At 53.5% G+C, this 16,922-nt stretch overlaps 2 protein-coding genes across 3 annotated transcripts; one reads left to right on the forward strand and one right to left on the reverse strand.

Annotated features, from left to right (window-relative positions):
• Positions 1–14: 14 nt before the first annotated feature.
• POLR1G (RNA polymerase I subunit G) lies at positions 15–2,863 on the forward strand. The gene is made up of 3 exons (XM_043899490.1): positions 15–357; positions 839–980; positions 1,154–2,863. The coding sequence occupies exons 1-3, from the start codon at positions 336–338 to the stop codon at positions 2,571–2,573; spliced, it is 1,584 nt and encodes a 527-aa protein (XP_043755425.1). The 5' UTR covers positions 15–335; the 3' UTR covers positions 2,574–2,863.
• Positions 2,694–16,862, reverse strand: ERCC1 (ERCC excision repair 1, endonuclease non-catalytic subunit). 2 transcript variants are annotated; one of them, XM_043899491.1, is made up of 10 exons: positions 16,722–16,862; positions 16,132–16,242; positions 14,951–15,154; positions 11,580–11,683; positions 10,657–10,756; positions 9,581–9,657; positions 4,675–4,774; positions 3,389–3,460; positions 3,089–3,157; positions 2,694–2,806 (listed from the first exon to the last, which is right to left on the reverse strand). In XM_043899491.1, the coding sequence occupies exons 2-10, from the start codon at positions 16,222–16,224 to the stop codon at positions 2,753–2,755; spliced, it is 873 nt and encodes a 290-aa protein (XP_043755426.1). In that variant the 5' UTR covers positions 16,225–16,242; positions 16,722–16,862; the 3' UTR covers positions 2,694–2,752. The 2 variants fall into 2 exon arrangements, with proteins under 2 accessions (XP_043755426.1, XP_043755427.1); XM_043899492.1 differs by having other exon boundaries at positions 16,589–16,802.
• Positions 16,863–16,922: the final 60 nt, after the last annotated feature.

Consider the following 16,922-nt stretch of genomic DNA (forward strand, 5'->3'; position numbering starts at 1 on the left):
GCCCCTTTAAGGCAACGTTGGACCAAATCATGTGTGAAACACTGTGGGGATACCCGCCAGGACCTTGTGCGGCTCTAACTCCTCCCCACGCCCCAGACAGCGAATCACCTGCTTTTTGGAGTAGACTTTCAGTAAAAGATGACTTTTCTCGCTTCTCGGCTGTGCACAAGTGGAAATTTCCCCTAGTTATGCTCAGAGAGAGAGAGAGCTCCGAGCGACACCTCCCGCGCTCCCGTGCCACATGGACGCTCCCATACGAGGTCCCACCCCCGTGGTTCCACGTGGTCGGCGGCGGGGCCTGAGTTGCTTGGTCTACCTGGGGCAAGGGTCCCGGGATGGCGGGGACCCCGTCAGGCGGTGAGTTGCTTCACGGCGGGCCGACAGGGTGCAGAGAGTTGGCCGGCCGGAGGATAAAGGGGCCCCCTAGAGCGTTCGGACGGAAAAAAGACATCCTCTGAGACCGGACCATGCTTCTCACCCCAGTGGCTAAACCTGGGGGAAGTCTAGAAGGGTTTTCCTGGGGAACCCAGAAATGCCTCTTCTCAGCTGCTGCCCCCCGTCTCACTAAAAGAATCTGACGAAGCGGCGAGTGTATCCCTCGGGGGATAGTGGGGACAGGGAGGCATTCAGATAGAGGATATTTGAGGGTCGGGGTGAGGGGGATACTGGTGGGGAGGACTGGAGTTGGGATGGCGGATATAGGCGCGCCTCTGGGGAACAGACAGGAGAGAGGAAAGCCGTGGTAAGAGGATTGGGGCGCTCAAGAAGTTGAGACCAATAGACTGATAGGCGCCCTGGAGGACTGGACCGGCACAAATGACCAGTTCCCCTTCTGCAGGTGCTGCTCGGTTTTCTTGTCCCCCCAACTTTACTGCGACGCCCCCAGCCTCAGAACACAGTCGCTTCTCTTTGGAGGCATTGACCGGCCCAGATACAGAGCTGTGGCTCATCCAGGCCCCTGTAGACTTCGCTCCAGACTGGTAAGAGGTCCCATGCCAACTCCCGGGAACATTTCTCACCCCAGTGGCTGAACGGGGTGGGGTACTTAAAGGGCCTTTCCTGGGGAACCCAGAAATGCTGCATCTCAACTGCTGTCCCCTGTCCCACCAAAAGAATCTGATCAAGCTTCTGCCCTCCTCTTTTCAACTTTCAGCCTCAATGGGCGACTCGTGCCTCTTTCTGGCTCCCAGATTGTGAAGGGCAAGTTGGCAGGCAAGCGGCACCGCTACCGGGTTCTCAGCAGCAGTGGCCCCGGAGCTGGAGGAGAAGCAACCCTGCTGGCCCCCTCAGCGGAGGCAGGAGGGGGACTCACCTGTGCCCCGGCACCCCAGGGCAGCCTGAGGATCTTTGAGGGTCCCCAGGAATCCCTGACAGGGACTCTACTGCAGTCCATTCCCACAAGTCCCCCACCACAGATCCCCCCTGGCCTGAGGCCTCGGTTCTGTGCCTTCGGAGGCAGCCCGCCAGTCACAGGGCCTGGGTCGGTCTTGGCCTTAGGGAAGAGGAAAAAGAGAAGACACTTGCCAGAAGCCTCAGTTCCTCAGGAGGCAGTGAATGAGCATGGTGCCCTGGAGGTGGACACAGCTTTGGGGTCCCCAGAGCTGCATGTGGGGAAAAAGAAAAAAAAGCAGCAGCTGAAAGAACTAGAGGTGACAGAGCCATTGGCAACAGAGCCCATTGCTGAGATGTTGGAGCCTCCAGGAGCACTGTCCCCATCCACCACCAAGAAAAAGAAAAAGAAGCCCAAAGAGTTTGTAGAAATGGTCGAGCCAGAAACAGGGATGCCAGAATCCAAAGAAAAGATGGTGGAGGAGCTAGAACTCATGGTTAAGAGGGAGCCTCTGGAAGAGACAGTCCTGTCCCCCAGAAAAAAGAGAAAGCAGCAGCAGGAGCCAGGAGAGATGGAGCCGGTGGAGGGTACGACAGCTGAGTCTCAGCTGCAGGTGAAGACGGAGCCACAGGAGGAAGCCATCCCACTGCCGTCCTCAAAGAAGAAAAAGGAAAAGAAGTACAAAGGGATGAGGGAGCCAGGGCTGGAGGCGACAGAGCCAGAGGTGAAGCCTCTGGAGCTCGCAGGGGAGGTGATGGAGCCCGAACTGCCACCTGATGTGGAGCCACAGGCTGAGGCAGCTCTGGGATCCCCCAAAAAGAGAAGGAAGAAAGAGAAACAGCAAAATGTGATGATGGAGACAGGGACAGAAGTGGTGGAGCCACAGGCAGAGGGGATGGAGCCCGAGCTGCCAGGTGCTACTGAGCCTCAGGCAGCTCTAGCATCCATCAAGAAGAAGAAGAAGAAAGAAAGAGGGCATCTAGCGACAGAGCCCGGGACTGAGATGACTGACCCCCAAGGCGAGATGATGGAGCCTGAGCTGCCAGATGAGGGGCAGCCTGAGGCCAGGGCAGATCCAGCACCCACTAAGAAGAGGAAAAAGCAGGGCCAGAAAAGCCAGGTGCCCGAGACAGCATCCCAGGAGGAGATGCCAGAGCCCCCGCTGAATCCCGAGTCTGGGCAGGTGGCTCCCATGGGACAGGAGAGGAAGCGGAAGAAGAAGCCGCAGCAGGATCCCGTGTAAGTGTCCACTGGGGAAACCGATGACTGCAACTCAGACAAGCTGAAGGTGGCCACCTGGGCCATCAGAAAGCGAGAGCAGAGAACCCCCCTCCCACTGACCACACCAGCACGCCAGCCAGAGTCTGGGCCAGAAAAAAAAGTGCTTTATTATTACACCGAGGACCTCCTTGGCATCTGGGGTCAGTGGGGCACTTTCAAGAAGGGCTCGTGGAAGACATCAAACAGCCTTCGGGCCTGGAGAGGGGGGAGGAAGAAAAGGAACCGGTCATTAAATGAGCCATTTGTTTGATACATTGGAGTGGGCTTCTGGTTCTTTTTCTCCTGGAGGTGACACTCTGGGGGTGAGGTGAGAAGCAGCCCAATCTAAATTCTATCCCAGACTGGCTATGTGAGGTTGGGCTGGTCCCCACCCTCTCTGGGCCTTCTGAAACCTCAGAACTTTGGAATCTGAGGTCCCATTTCTTTGGGGCTCCCTCCTGCCCTTAGCCCCTCAAGCCCATTTCCCCATTTCCTTACCTTCTGGGGTCCCAGGCCTGGGCACAAAGACAGATCTTCCCGGGATGCAGCGATGAGCTGTTCCAGAGACTGAGGAAGGTAGGAGCTAGCGGTCAGGGGAGGTGAACCCAAAACCTCCCCTGCCCCCAGCTGCTTGGTGGGTGTACAATATTCCTGGAGGACAGGGAGATCCTGCAGGGGCTGGGCGAGGCAGGAAGGATGAGGAGAGGGGACTGGGAGGTAGAAGGAAATAGGTGGGCAGCTTCCTCGAAAAGCAAAGTGGGTAGAAATGTCAACTGGCACAAGGGAATTGTTCCTCACCCCAAAAGTAGTCAGGAGGGTCTGACTGTCCGTTTTGTTGACTGATTTGACGGTGGTCAGACATTCAGTCACCTGGAGGGAAAGGGAGAGGAGGGCAGAGGTAGGAGAAGAAAGAAAAACAAGACTGAGCCTGTGAGGGCAGCACTGGGTCACTGCTGTATCCCTAGGCTGCTCTGCATGCAGGAAGCGCTCAGTAATGCTTTGGGGGTGTGTTTTTTGATTATGTGTTTTGATGATTAAAAGGTCATCTCAGAGTGATCCCCAACTCGATGAGAAGGTGCTGGTCATGGGATGAGAAGATAAAAGTCATTTATCTTGAGCTGGTTCTGCCCTGGGGAAGACTGTAGGCTCTGAAGTTGGACCGGAGTTCAAAACCTGCCTTCTCCCTGTGAGACCCTGGGCATAGGAACTGACCTCTCTGGGCCTACGTTTTCAAGCAAATGGGGCTTCTCACAACACCCTGCACAAGGGTGGCTGGGTGCATCCTCCATTACCCTATCATTGGAACCCCAGTTCAGTCCATTCAGCAAATATTCTCTGAGCACTCCCTGAGTGTCTGGTGGTGCTGGGCACCCAGCAGGTCTTAGACAAACCAAGCCTGCCCTCCTGGAGTTCCTAGTCCACTGTGAGAGGCAGATCAGTTCCAGACACAGTGACCCAGACAGGCAGGGCTGAGGGAGCCCAGTGCGGGCACTTGACCTGGGGATCCCGGAAGACTTCCTGGAGAAGGAAGCATTGGAGCTGAGACAGGGGAAAGACCAGATCAGGCAACTAATCCACAAAGGAACAGGATGGACACAGCAGTGACCGAATGAGGAGGCAGGGGCTAGATGGGGCTGCCGGGTCAAACAGGCAGGACCTTGGAGAGTGCGGTGAGGGCACTGGGGAGCCATGGGAGGGTTTTGATGTTTGTTTATTTGCTTGATATTTATCTATTTGGCTGTGCCAAGTGTTGTGGCATGCAGGAGGTTTAGTTGTGGCTCTCAAACTCTTAGCTGTGGCGTGTGGGATCTAGTTCCCCGCCCAGGGATTGAACCCAGGATCTCTGCCATTGGGAGCTCAGAGGCTTAGCCACTGGACCAGCAGGGAAGTCCCCACCCAAGGGTTTTGAGCTGAAGAAAGCAGGCTTAGGAAGACCCTGCTAGCTGCTGTTGGGGCAGAAGTGATTGAAAGCTGAGGGTGGGGTTGGGTGGCGGGGGAGAGGTGTGACTTCAGATCAGGACTGCAGCTCAGAACCCCAGAAGGAGCTGGGGGGAGGCCCAGGCAGGGAGGGGAGGGTGCCTCACCCGGGAAACAAAGTCCTGCTCCAGTTTCTCCATCAGGAGATCGGCCGGCTTCTGCTCGTAGGCCTTGTAGGTCTCCAGGTACCGCCCGGCCTCCTCGGGGCTGGGGTGAGACATTCAGGTCAGGGGAAGAGGGCAGGGAAGTCATGTTTTACATTAATTTCATTTGCTGATGCTAGAATTCCAAACTCTAATATAGCAAAATGAATGTTCTCAACTTTGCCTAAATGTCCCCTGGTGGTAACCCCTGCTGGGCAGGCGCATTTTGACAAGTCTTTTCTAAGACGTATGGCTAAGGGCAACAGTTTGGGAGCCTGACCAGTGGGGTTCAGGCCCCACTTCCCATCTGAGTTACCCTTGGCCAACAATTTTCATCTCTTTGGACCTTGGTTGCCTCACCTGTCAAGTGGGGTGGATGCTAAGTTCTAAGTGTTAGAATCGCTCAGTCGTTTCTGACTCTTTCCCACCCTATGGACTGTAGCCCACTAGGCTCCTCTGTCCATGGGATTCTCTAGGCAAGAATACTGGAGTGAGTTGCCATACTCTTCTCCAGGGAATCTTCCTGACCCAGGGATTGAACCCTGGTCTCTGCATTGCAGGCATATTCTTTACCGACAGCCACTATGGAAGAGGGGTGGATGCTAATGACAATTAAACAAGTCCACACTCCTAAGTGACATGCCTGGCACTTAGAAGCCTAGTTGCGAAATGTTAGCTATTCTGGGAGGGAGGTTTTATATGCAGTTCACCTTCAAAAGGAAAGTTCTAGAAGCTGACTGCTGCAACTAACCTCACAGTCACCATTCATGTTTCCATTAGGCACTGGGTTTTTCTGACATGTAATTAACTGTCTCAAAAGTAGCTGAAACAACTAAATCACGAAACGAGCCTGTCTGTGTGCATAATAGAGGAACTCAAGTTTATTCACACCAGGAAAAAGCTGGCCTTTTTCCTCAAGTGTCTGTCTTGAGGCATTTTCTTAGCCTTCAAAGTCTAGCTAGAGGACAATGTTTGTTGATTAAACACTGATTTATATTCTCAAAAGAAAACTCGTTTTTCTAATTCTGTGTCTTTCTGTGGGCTTTGTTGCTTTTGCTCTAGGCGCAGAGGGGACTGTTATTGTTCTTAATCAATTGGTCAGGACATGCTGTGTCCACTTCCTCACTTTCACTTTTGTTCCCCAGTACAATCAGGACATTCTTCCACATCGGAAGACAGAGCGCGACCCCATTTACTTTTTAAAAAACATTTATGTCCTCATTTGGCTGTGCCGGGTCTTAGTTGCAGCAGGCAGGATCTTCAGTTGCAGCAGGTGGTATTTAGATCCCTGACTAGTTCAGGGATCGAACCTGGGCCCCTGCCTTGGGAACACGGAGTCTCAGCCACTGAAGCACCAGGAAAGTCCCTCGACCCCATTTACTTAATGGGTCCAAAATATTCCCTAGTTTGGATGTAAATACATGGGAAATATTCCCCGGGTGGGGGCCTAGCTGCATTCCAGGCACTGTCCAAAGCCCTTTATCTTCAGAAGCTTCTGGGCTCTCTTGAGAGATCTTGTAAGGCAGCTATTTGCAATCCATGACAATGGAGGGGGAAACAGACAGTGGGGTTAAGTCACTTGCCCAAGATCACACAGCCGGGCTCCCCACACTCCACTGTGCTACTTCCCACAGTCAAGAGAGCAATTTTTCATACTTGCTTCTGTTTTTATATATAACTAATATATAAATGCACTTTTCTAAGTAGTCAAAAAGTATAGCAGTAACACACCCCTAGGGAGGGCACAGAATGACAAATACGTTTACCCTTTGGCCTCAAAACCCGTCCCTGGGGTTGGGGGCAGTAGTGGGAGTGTTCCTGTAACAGCAAAACCCTGGGAATCAGCCATGTGTCCACCAATACAGGGCTACAGGTAGAATACTACACAGCTGAAAAAGAATGTGGATTCAGACAGTCAGTAGTAAAGAGATAGCAAATGAACTACCAAGATGTGAAAAGACGTGGAGGGGAACTTCCCTGGTGGTCCAGTGGCTAAGACTCCACACTCCCAATGCAGGGGCCCCAGGTTTTGATCACTGATCAGGGAACTAGATCTCACATACAACTAAGAGTTTGCATCCTGAACTAATTGCCCCACATGCTTCAACTAAAAGAACCTGCATGCCACAACTAAGACCCCATACAGCCAAATGAATTAAAAAAAAAAAAAAAGACATGGAGAAACCACAGAAGCCAGTCTGAAAAGGCCTCTACGAGCTAACAGGAAATATATACTGGTCTCTGTCCCTGTTTCTGACACAGCGCTCCAAACCCCCATAAATTCCCAAGTGATAAGATCACCAAGGGCTTCTTCTGTTCCACAGAGGTGACCTTGGGTGGCTCCTAGATGGGGGGCTGGTGACTGGAAACTTCAAGCCAGGATTAGAAGCTTGGAATTTCCCACCCCACCCCCGATCCTCCAGAGGGGAGAGGGGCTGGAAATGGAGTTAATAAGTGATCATGCCTATGTGAGAAGCCGCCATAAAATCTCAACACTAATCCTGGGACTGAGGGAGTTTCCAGGCTGGCAAACACATCCACACCGGGAGGGTGACACACTCCCAGCTCCCTGGGGACAGAAGCTCCTGTGCTCAGGACCCTCGCAGACCTTGCCCTGTGTACCTCTTTGTATCCTTTAGTGTATCCTGTAGTGGACTGGTAAATGTAAGTGTTTCCCCGAGTCCTGAGAGCCATGCTAGCAAAATAATCAAACCTGAGGAAGGGTCATAGGAGGTCCTGACCTGCAGCCGCTGTTCACAGCACAGGTGATTCCCTGGGCTTGCGACTGGCGCCTGCAGCGTGCGTGGGATGCGGCAGCTCTGAGCCATAACCTGCGGGATCCGACCTTACCTCCAGGCAGAGAGTGTCAGAACTGAGCTAAACCTGAGGGGTGAAGGAGGCTCACAGGGTGAAGAGCTGCGTTAAAGAGTATGGCTGTTTTCTGCTTTAATCACCAGCCAGGTCTCCTGCTAACCAAGCATGCAGGTGCCTGTTTCTTGACGTTTTCACCAAATTAATGGGTGAAAAATAACACCTCGTTCTTCGAAAATTGACATTTCCTGACAAGCTGCGTGGCTGACAGTTTTTTCATGTCTTCTTGACAACCTGCTTTAGACTTAAAATCAGGCTTTTTTTTTTTTTGGCAGCACTGCATGGCTTGCAGCATTTCGGTTCCTCAACCAGGGACTGAACCCAGGCCACCGCAGTGAAAGACCAGGACCCCCTCCCCACTAGGCCACCAGGGAGCTCCTAGGCTATTTTTCTTACCGATCTGTAGGAGGTCCTTTCTATATATAAATACATAATACATGTTTAAATACATTCCTGTGAATATAAACATTTAAATATTTTGAACTGTAGAAATATAACATTTACATGTAAACATATAAATTAGGGATCTTACGACATCCCTGGTGGCGCAGTGGATAAGAATCCGTCTGCCAATGCAGGGGACACAGGTTAGATCCCTGGTCCGGGAAGATTCCACCTGCCTCGGAGCAACTAAGCCTGAGCACCACAACTACTGAGCCTGAACTCTAGAGCCCAGGAAATGCAACTACCGAAGGGCCTGTGAGCCGCAGCTACTGAAACCCGGGCACCCTGGAGCCTGTGCTCCGCAACAAGAGAAGCCACTGCTCGCCACAACTAGAGAAAGTCTGTGATCAGCAACGAAGACCCAGCACAGCCAAAAACAAACACATAAATAAAGTTTCCTTAAAAAGGCAAAAGTAAATTAGGGATCTTAAGTCTTTTTGTCACTTATAGCAAGTATCTCCTCTTAGTGCATTACTTGTCTTTTAACTTTGTCTAGAGTATCTCTTACTATCCAGCAGTTCAAAATTTTAATTTTTTCAAATCAGCCAGCCTTTTCCTTTATGGCTTTTGGGTTTTCAGTATTGCTTTGAAAGACTTTCCCAGAACAAGAACATTATATATATATATGAAAGTCAAAGTCGCTCAGTCATGTCCAACTCTTTGTGACTGCATGAACTATATACAGTCCATGGAGTTCTCCAGGCCAGAACACTGGAGTGGGTAGCTGTTCCCTACTCCAGGGGATCTTCCCAACCCAGGGATCGAACCAGGGTTTCCTGCATTGCAGGTGGATTCTTTACCAGCTGAGCCACCAGGGAAGTCATATTCATATATATATATATGTATATATATATGATTTCTTATACTGTTACTGTAGTTTTTCTTTTTGTGTCTGTAATCATCAAGATTTCGTTCTGATTATGGTGTGAGGAAGGGATCTCTTTTCCCTGTGGAGAACCAAGCAAAATGGTTTTTATAAACCTAGACTTGGAATTAATTGTTCAGCCAGGTTTAACGTCTAACTCATAAGTACCTAGCATGGTCCTGGGAATTTGATCTATGTCACCTTCTTTTGTGCCTACAACTATAAGAAAGACATTAAGACCCTGTTTTACAGGTAAAGAAATTGAAGCCCAGGGACTTTCCTGGTGGTCCAGTGGTTAAGAATCCGCCTATCAATGCAGGGGCCGTGGATTTGATACCTGGTCGGGGAACGAAGATCCCACGTGTCTCGGGGCGACTAAGCCTGTGCGCCACAACTACTGAGCCTGTGAGCTCACGAGCCCACGCTCACAGCAAGAGAAGCCACCGCAGCGAGAGGCCCACGCGCCACAGCTAGCGAGCCGCCCTGCTCGCTCCATCGCTGCAAGCAGAGAAAGCCTGTGCACAGCAACGAAGACCCAGCACAGCCAAAAATAAACAAAATATTTATAAAAGAAATTGACTGGACCAGGCTCACACAGGGCATTCCTGGGAGGACGAAGGAAGGTCTGGGGGTGGAAGCGGGGAGAACTCTCGGAATGGAGCCTGACCTGAGGGGGAGCCTCCGTCTCACCTCCAGGCCAGGATCAGGGTGCAGTCGGCCAGGACACACATCTTAGCCAGCTCCTTGAGGGCCTGCTGAGGATCTTTCTGAGAGAAGAAAACCAGAATGAGGGATCTGGGAGAAAGCAAGGAGTTAAAGAGTCTTAAAAGCTGAGCACCTTAGGAAGCCAAGAGCCTTTCACTCAACTGACGCTCCCTATTCTCCAACAGGGTGCCTGACCTGGGCGGGGCAGTCCCAGGACCCAGCAGTGACCAGGCCAGCTCTGACTCTGCCTTCTGGGGACTCACAGTCTGATGAGGGGGACAGACCCATCCCTAGACAGTGATGACCCAGAGTGCCCAGGGCTGAGGTGGAGAAGCCAGAGGAGCATCTGTCGTACCTGGGGGATCAGGGAGAGCTTCCTGGAGGAGGGGACATCTGAGCTGGGACCTGAAGGAGGATGAGCAGTGAGGGTAACAAAGGACAGTAGAAAAGGGAATTTCAGTTGGGAACAGTGTGTGCAAACGAAGGGAAGAGAGAAAGGGCTTGAGGAAATAAAATTCACTGCTATGAGATGGAAGATGCGAAATGAAAGGCTGATCTTTGGAAGCTGAGAAATGAGCTGGGAGAGTAGGGCAGGGATTGGGTCATGCAGGGCTTCACAGAGGGCACTGGGGGGCTATGGGGGGTCTGGACCTCGGATCTGTGTGCTTGAAGAGCCCTCCGCTTGCAGAGGAGCAAAGCTGGAGGCCGCGAGATGAGAAGAGGCTGGGGCAGAGACCCAGGCAGGAGAAGCAAGGGCCTGGATCAGGGTGGGGCTGCAAGGACAGACAGAAAGAAACAGGTTCAAGAAGTATTTAGGTGGCAGAGGGCTGGGCCTGGTTGAAGAGGGGGTGGTGCGTGCAGAAGGAGGAGATAGGTAATCTGACCATCCCAACTCCTCGCCAACACAGGTTGCAGCTCAGATGCAAGAAACTCCCCACTGAGGTTCTGACTTGCATCCCTCCTTGGAAAGGACTCAACACCCACCTGGCCACCAGGAGGTCCAAGGCTCCCCATTTCACAGATGGGGACACTGAGGCCCCGGGGGAATGACCCCTGCTTACCACGTCCACCTGGACGAGCAGGACCCGCAGGGCATAGTTCTTCCCCAGGCTCTGCAGCCGCTGGTGGATGTAGTCTGGGTGGAGGTTGTGGTAGCGGAGGCTGTGGGGTGGGGGGAGAGAGAGAGGGGTTGGGAGGTCTCTGGCTGAGACACCCCAGACGCCCTCCTTCCCTCTGGCTGGAGGGCTTGGAGAGTGAGGCAGACAGGCTTGCCAGGGTCTGAGGCTCAGAGAGGTTCAGTGACTTGCCCTAGGTCACCCTTCAAGAAGGGATCACAGCGGGGACTGGCAGTGAGGGCTGCCTGGCTCTGGCTCCCTGGAAGGGTGGACCCCCGGATTCTTCACCAAGGAAGAGAAGACCTGTGGGTTTCGGGTGGAGCACAGGAGACCCAAGAGACCATTCGTTCCCAGGGGGTTAGGGTCACGGGGCACTGCACAGCTGGTCTGGGGAAGCATGGCCCACCTACCCGCCCCCAGGACTGCCTGCTTTGGCCTCTGAGGGTGCTGGCAGGGAGGGGTGGGACAGCTTTGCCACCCAGGAACAAAGGGGTGTCTCTGCCCAGCAGCCGCCAGCTCCATATCCCACAGGGAGAACAGGAACTTAAGAAGTTTAACTTCCCGTCTGGCTCTGTCCGGAGAAGGGCCCCCAGGAGTGGAGGGGGGAAACTTGTTTTAACTGGTGAAGGATACAGAAGCCTTGGCTCCAGTTCTGCGGGTCCACGACATGAGGCCCCCTCCTCCCTCAGATGCAGGAGTTCGGGCCCCCAGCCTCTCCTCCCTCGGACCCGGGACCTCAGCTCTTGTTCTGGGCACTTGCGGGCCAAGATCCCTGCCTCCTCCACAGGGTCACACCGAGGCCCAGAGGTGACAGGGCCTGCCCGGAGGTCTCCCCCCTCCCAACAGCCCAGAACACCCAGAGCACTCACCTGAGGAAGAGGGCACAGGTGCTCTGGCCCAGCACGTAGTCGGGGAGCACGTCCCCGAACTCCCAGGGCACGTTGCGCACGAACCTCAGCACTGGGTTGCCCCTCTGGGCGGAGGGAGGAGCAAAGCCGTTAGCGGGGGGCCCTGGGACCACCCCACCCAGCGCCACCCCAGGGCCGTCCTCCCACCGCTGCTCCGCCCCTCCCCACCCTCCTCCTGCTCAGCACCCGGGTTCCCCAGCTCTGCTCTCCTCCTCTCCCCAGACACCCCCCTCCTCAGCCTGGAATGTTCTAGGCGCTCTGGCCTAGGCCCCTCCTCCCCGGCCCTGTTCTTTAGTCGCTTCAGTCGTAGCCTGGCTTCTCCGGTGGATTTTCCAGGCAAAAATACCAGAGTGGGTGGCCAATTCCTTCTCCAGGGGATCTTCCTGACCCAGGGATGGAACTCACGTCTCCTGCATTGGCAGGTGGATTTTTTACCAGTGAGCCACCAGGGAAGCTGCCCCTGGCCCTCAGCCTTAACCAAAGGGTCCCTGGATCCCCCCCAGCCCCAGCTTACGTGTCCTGTGGCCCACTGGACACCTACCTTACTGGCCCCCGTACCTGCTCCCCCTCCCAGCCCCAACTCAGGGATGGCCCCACCATCCAGAGACCCAGGGCTTCCCTCTCCCTCCCCTCCCCCAAGTGGGACACTGAGCTTCTAAGCATCCCCCAGAAATGCTTCCCCCTCCAGTGCCACGGCTCCCACCCCACCTCCTCCTGGTTCCCTGCCCCTCCTGGCTACCCTCAAACAGGAGCCAGACAGCTCTTCCTAAAGCACAAGCCTGCCCTTCCCTGCTCTAAGCCCTGCTGTGGCTCCCCAGTGCCCTCAGGAGGAAGCTCCTCACAGTGCCTGTGACCCTCCACAGGGTTAGACCCCTGGCGTCTGCTGAGCAGACGCCTCCCTCTAAACACCCCCTCACACCCTACTCTGCAGCCCAGGATGGAAATACTCTGAGCAAGTCAAGTACTGATCTATTTATAGGTATCTGAGAACCCACTTTGTGTCTAAGTCTGACCAAGAAGACACAGATCCCGGCCCCTGTGGGGGACACAGACATTAAACAGAAGCATCTTGGGGGACTTCCCTGGAAGCTCAGTGGTAAAGAATCCACCTGCCAATGCAGGAGATGTGGGTTCGATCCCTGGTCTGGGAAGATCCCATATGCTGTGTATCAGCTAAGCACATGCGCCACAACTGCAACCATCAAGCCTGCGCTCTGCAACAAGAGAAGTCACCGGAGTGGGACGCCCGCGTATCGCAACTAGAGAGTAGCCGCCACTTCCCACAACTCGAGAAAGCCCGTGTGCAGCAACACAGCCCTCCAAAAAAGCACCTGGGGGATGAACATGTAATCATCAAGTGAAGTGGGATTCGGCTCGAATGAAGGTGTGGGATCTGCTCTCGTGGGGGGAGGAGGGGTGGTGTATGGTCAGAGAAGCTGGGGTGGGAAGGGGCTGCAGCCCTGGGGCATCTCGACCTGAGACGCCAGGAGCCGTGGAAGGGCTTTGGGTAAGGGAGAGGCAGGATCCGATTTGAATTTTTAAAGGATCGTTCTGTCCACTTCCCACACTCCTAGAATGGCCAAAATCCAAAAGACCAACAATGATGAGTGGGGAGGATATGGCAGAAATGCAATCTTCATCCATGGCGGGTGGGAACATAAAGTGGTGCAGTCTTTTAGAAGACAGTTTGGGGGTGCCTGAGAAAGTTAAACACAGCATTGCCACATGACCCAGCTAATCTACACCTAGATAAATACCCAAGAGAACTGGAAACATGTCCACACAAACAATGGTACCTAAATGTTCACAGCAGCATTTTCACAATCAATGAAAAGTATAAACCCAAATGTATATACCCAGTATATACCTAGGGTATAAAACTCAAATGTATAATACCTCTAGGTATATCCTAGAGGCGGAATTGCTGGGCCATATGGTAACTCTATGTTTAAACATTTGAGGAACTACCAGACTGTTTTCCAATGTGGCCGCACCGTTTCATATTCCCACCAGCAGTGTACGGGGATTCCGGCTCCTCCCCACCCTCCCCACCCTTGGTATTGTCTATCCTTTAGATTCGCGCCATCCTAGTGGGTATAAGTGGTGTCTCATTGTGGTTTTTGCTCCCTGATGGCTCACAATTTTGAGCATCGTTTCATGTTCTTGGATCTTACTGCTATCTTCATGTACTGCTGCTGTCTCCCTCCAGAAGGCCAGCCCTGTCATGACAGAGGCTTTATCTCCTGTCCCCAGAGCCTAGGACAGCATCAGGTAAACTCTGACCACCTATGTGGATTATAAGTGGCTCAGAGCAGTTAAGTCACTTGCCCAAGAAGACACAGCTGCAATGTGGCAGAGCAGGACTCAAACTCGGGCCTGTGTTCAATAGTTTTTTAATAAATGGACAAAACTGGGGTCAGGAGACATAGCTGCATGAATACAGTCACACCCCCAACCAGAACAGGTGGGGCAGGACTTTCCTGGTGATCCAGAGTTTAAGATTTTGAGCTCCTAAAGCAGGGGGCCTGGGTTCGATCTCTGGTCAGGGAACCAGATCCCACCTGCTGCAACTAAGATCTGGTGCACCCAAATAAATATGTATATAGATATCATTTTTTAAAAAAGAGTTGGGGCATTATGGACTGAATGTCTGTGTCTCCCCAAAATTCATAGGCCAAATTCTAGCCCCCAATGTGATGATACGTGCTGTGTGCCACATTACTTCAGTCATGTCCAATTCTGCGCGACCCCATGAGCTGTAGCCCTCCAGGCTCCTCTGTCCATAGGATTCTCCAGGCAAGAATACTACAGTGGGTTGCCATGCCCTCCTCCAGGGGATCTTTCCAGCGCAGGGATCGAACCTGCGGCTCCTGCATTGCAGGCAGATTCTTTATTAGGAGGTAAAGGCAGGTGATAAGGTCATGAAGGCGGAAGTGTCATGAATGGGATTAGTGTTTTTATAAAAGAGACTCCAGGAGTTCCTCGCCCCTTCTGAAGCTGTGAGGACACAGTGAGAAGACAGCTGGCTATGAACCAGGAAGCGGGTCCTCACTAGACATGGAACCTGCCAGCACCTTGATCTTGGACTTCCCAGCCTCCAAAACTGTGAGAAATAAATGTTCACTGTTTAAGCCACTAGTCTATGGTATTTGTTAGAACAGCCCGAAAGGACTAGGACATGGGGCATCCTCAACCCACACACACTAGCTGAATGGATGACTGGAGCTGTTGAGAGCACAACAGGTGGAACTCAGACCTTCCTTGCCAACCAGAAAGCCCTTGCATTTCCCACCAGAAAGTCCAAGGTCCCACTTCTCCATCCCCGTCCTCACCTGCCGGGGGCTCACAATGATGCTGTTGGATTTTGCTCCTGGTTTGGGGGCCTCTCCTGCCAGGGGTTCTGGCCCCACAGGGCGTGTGGCTTCAGCCCTGCCTGGAGGTCCAGAAAGGGCGTACTCAGCGTAGGTCTGAGGGCCTGGCGGGGGTGAGGTCTCCACGGTGGGCAGGCTCCGTGTGGATCTGAATAAAGGCTTGGCCTGTGGGAAGAGATGTGAGTGGGCATGCAAAGTCTGAATCCAGCCACTTCTTCCTACCTCCTCCGCCACTACTACCCTAGTTCCAACCACCTTCTCTCCCTTGGGCCACTGCAGTCACTTCCTCTCCAGTTCCCTCATTGGCCTTTATCTCCTAGTCTGCTCCCCACACTGAGTCAGACCATGTCCCTCCTCTGCTCTGAGCCCCGAGCTGGCTCCTGCCTTAGAGTAAAAGCCGAAGCTGTCACCACAGCCCTCCAGACTTTTAAAGAGCTGTCCCTACCCCTCAGCCTCAGGGATCTCACTTTCTATCTCCTCCCCCCTGGTTTTCTCTACTCCAGCCCCACTGGCCTTCTTCCTGCCCTAAAATGCATCAGGTTTTCTCTGACCTCAGGGCCTTTGCACTGGCTGTTCCTTCTACCCCCATATCACACAGCTTGCTCCCTCACCTCTTTCACATCTCAGCAAAAGCATCATCTCCTCCAAGAAGCCCTCCCTTGACTGTTCTATATATAAAGTATCTCCCATCACACCCTATATCCTTAGCTTACTTTCTTTTTCTTCACAGCACATAGGTGGCAGCCTTAGCACCAGCCAATTGTGTTCCTGTGGGGTTGAGAATTCAGTGCTGCCAGATCCTTTATTTACCAAAAAATGTTAGATGTGCAGACTTATTTTAAAATCGTAAAACCTTCCAATTCTTACAGTTCAGCAATAAATTCATGCTTTTGCAGAACCAAGGTGCTGACCACGTGAAACGTTCCAGAACTAGTCCCCTTGGTGCCGGTTCTCTAACTCTGCCTTAGCCCTCCTATGACATTTTACAGATAGGGAAACTGAGGCCTGCATAAGTCAAAGGACTGTTTTCTCAAGGTGACCCAGGCCCCAACATTTCCTAACCACACTGAGGTCCTACAGGCCCCTTCCTCCTAACCAAGCCCCCCAAGCCTCTCAGCGGTTCCCGCATCTCCTCGTCCTACCCCAGGAGGAGGGACCACACCCTCGTCCATAGGAATGAGGAATTTCTTCCTTGCGGGTGGGCCGGCGGGCTTTTGCACTGCCTCTTCATCCATCGCAAGCTCCTCTGGGGCCTGAAAATGAAGATGTGGTGTTGGGAGCCAATGAGACATCGGCATTCCCCAGCAGGAACTCACCCCCCCCAGTCACAGTCGCCCCCCCCCCCGCAAAAAATAATCCCAGGGCTTGATAGCATCCAGCTCCAGACACCCAGGGAGGGAGCTAGGTTCTATAAGGCCCCGCCCCAACCAGCCACCACCTCCGACTTGCCCCGCCCCTTACGGGTCCACACTTTCCACTCGCCACGCCCTCCAGGGCCCCAACCTTCTTTTCTCCCGCCCTCACAGTTCCCCACCTTCCGTTTGCCAGGCCCGACCACTGTCCCCAACCATCCGTCCGCCCCGCCCCCAGGGCTCGCACCTGGATGCCTTCCCCTCGGTCCACCTCCTCAATCGCTGTACCGATTGATTGGCAGCTGCCAATCGCCACCGGCAATCTCCACCCCCGACCCCTCTTGCCCTAGCCCGGCTGTCTTAGCTCCCCGAGGACCCACCTCCTCTCCCGGCCGTGAGGAAAAGACCGAAGGGAGATAGAGGTTTCCCACCGCCCCCGCGGCCAGCGCGGCCCCAGGCTCGCCGCACTTCCGGCCTCTCTAGCCCTGTAGCCCGCTCCCGACGTTCCCCAAGAGAGTAGAGTAGAGGGGCGGTCCCCGCGCAGCTCTCTATGGTCCTGGAGGACTGCAGCTCTCTATGGT

This window comes from Cervus elaphus, chromosome 4 (genome assembly GCF_910594005.1).
Source record: "Cervus elaphus chromosome 4, mCerEla1.1, whole genome shotgun sequence".
Classification (NCBI taxonomy): domain Eukaryota; kingdom Metazoa; phylum Chordata; class Mammalia; order Artiodactyla; family Cervidae; genus Cervus; species Cervus elaphus.

Coding starts and splice junctions, on each gene's coding strand:
- POLR1G (XM_043899490.1), top strand. CDS start 336: ATGGCGGGGACCCCGTCAGGCG. Junction 358..838: donor GGCGGGGACCCCGTCAGGCG/GTGAGTTGCTTC, acceptor CCCCTTCTGCAG/GTGCTGCTCGGTTTTCTTGT. Junction 981..1,153: donor GTAGACTTCGCTCCAGACTG/GTAAGAGGTCCC, acceptor TTCAACTTTCAG/CCTCAATGGGCGACTCGTGC.
- ERCC1 (XM_043899491.1), bottom strand. CDS start 16,224: ATGGATGAAGAGGCAGTGCAAAAGCCCGCCGGCCCACCCGCAAGGAAG. Junction 9,658..10,656: donor TGCTCGTCCAGGTGGACGTG/GTAAGCAGGGGT, acceptor TTCTTCTCTCAG/AAAGATCCTCAGCAGGCCCT. Junction 2,807..3,088: donor CAGGCCTGGGACCCCAGAAG/GTAAGGAAATGG, acceptor CCCCCTCTCCAG/GCCCGAAGGCTGTTTGATGT.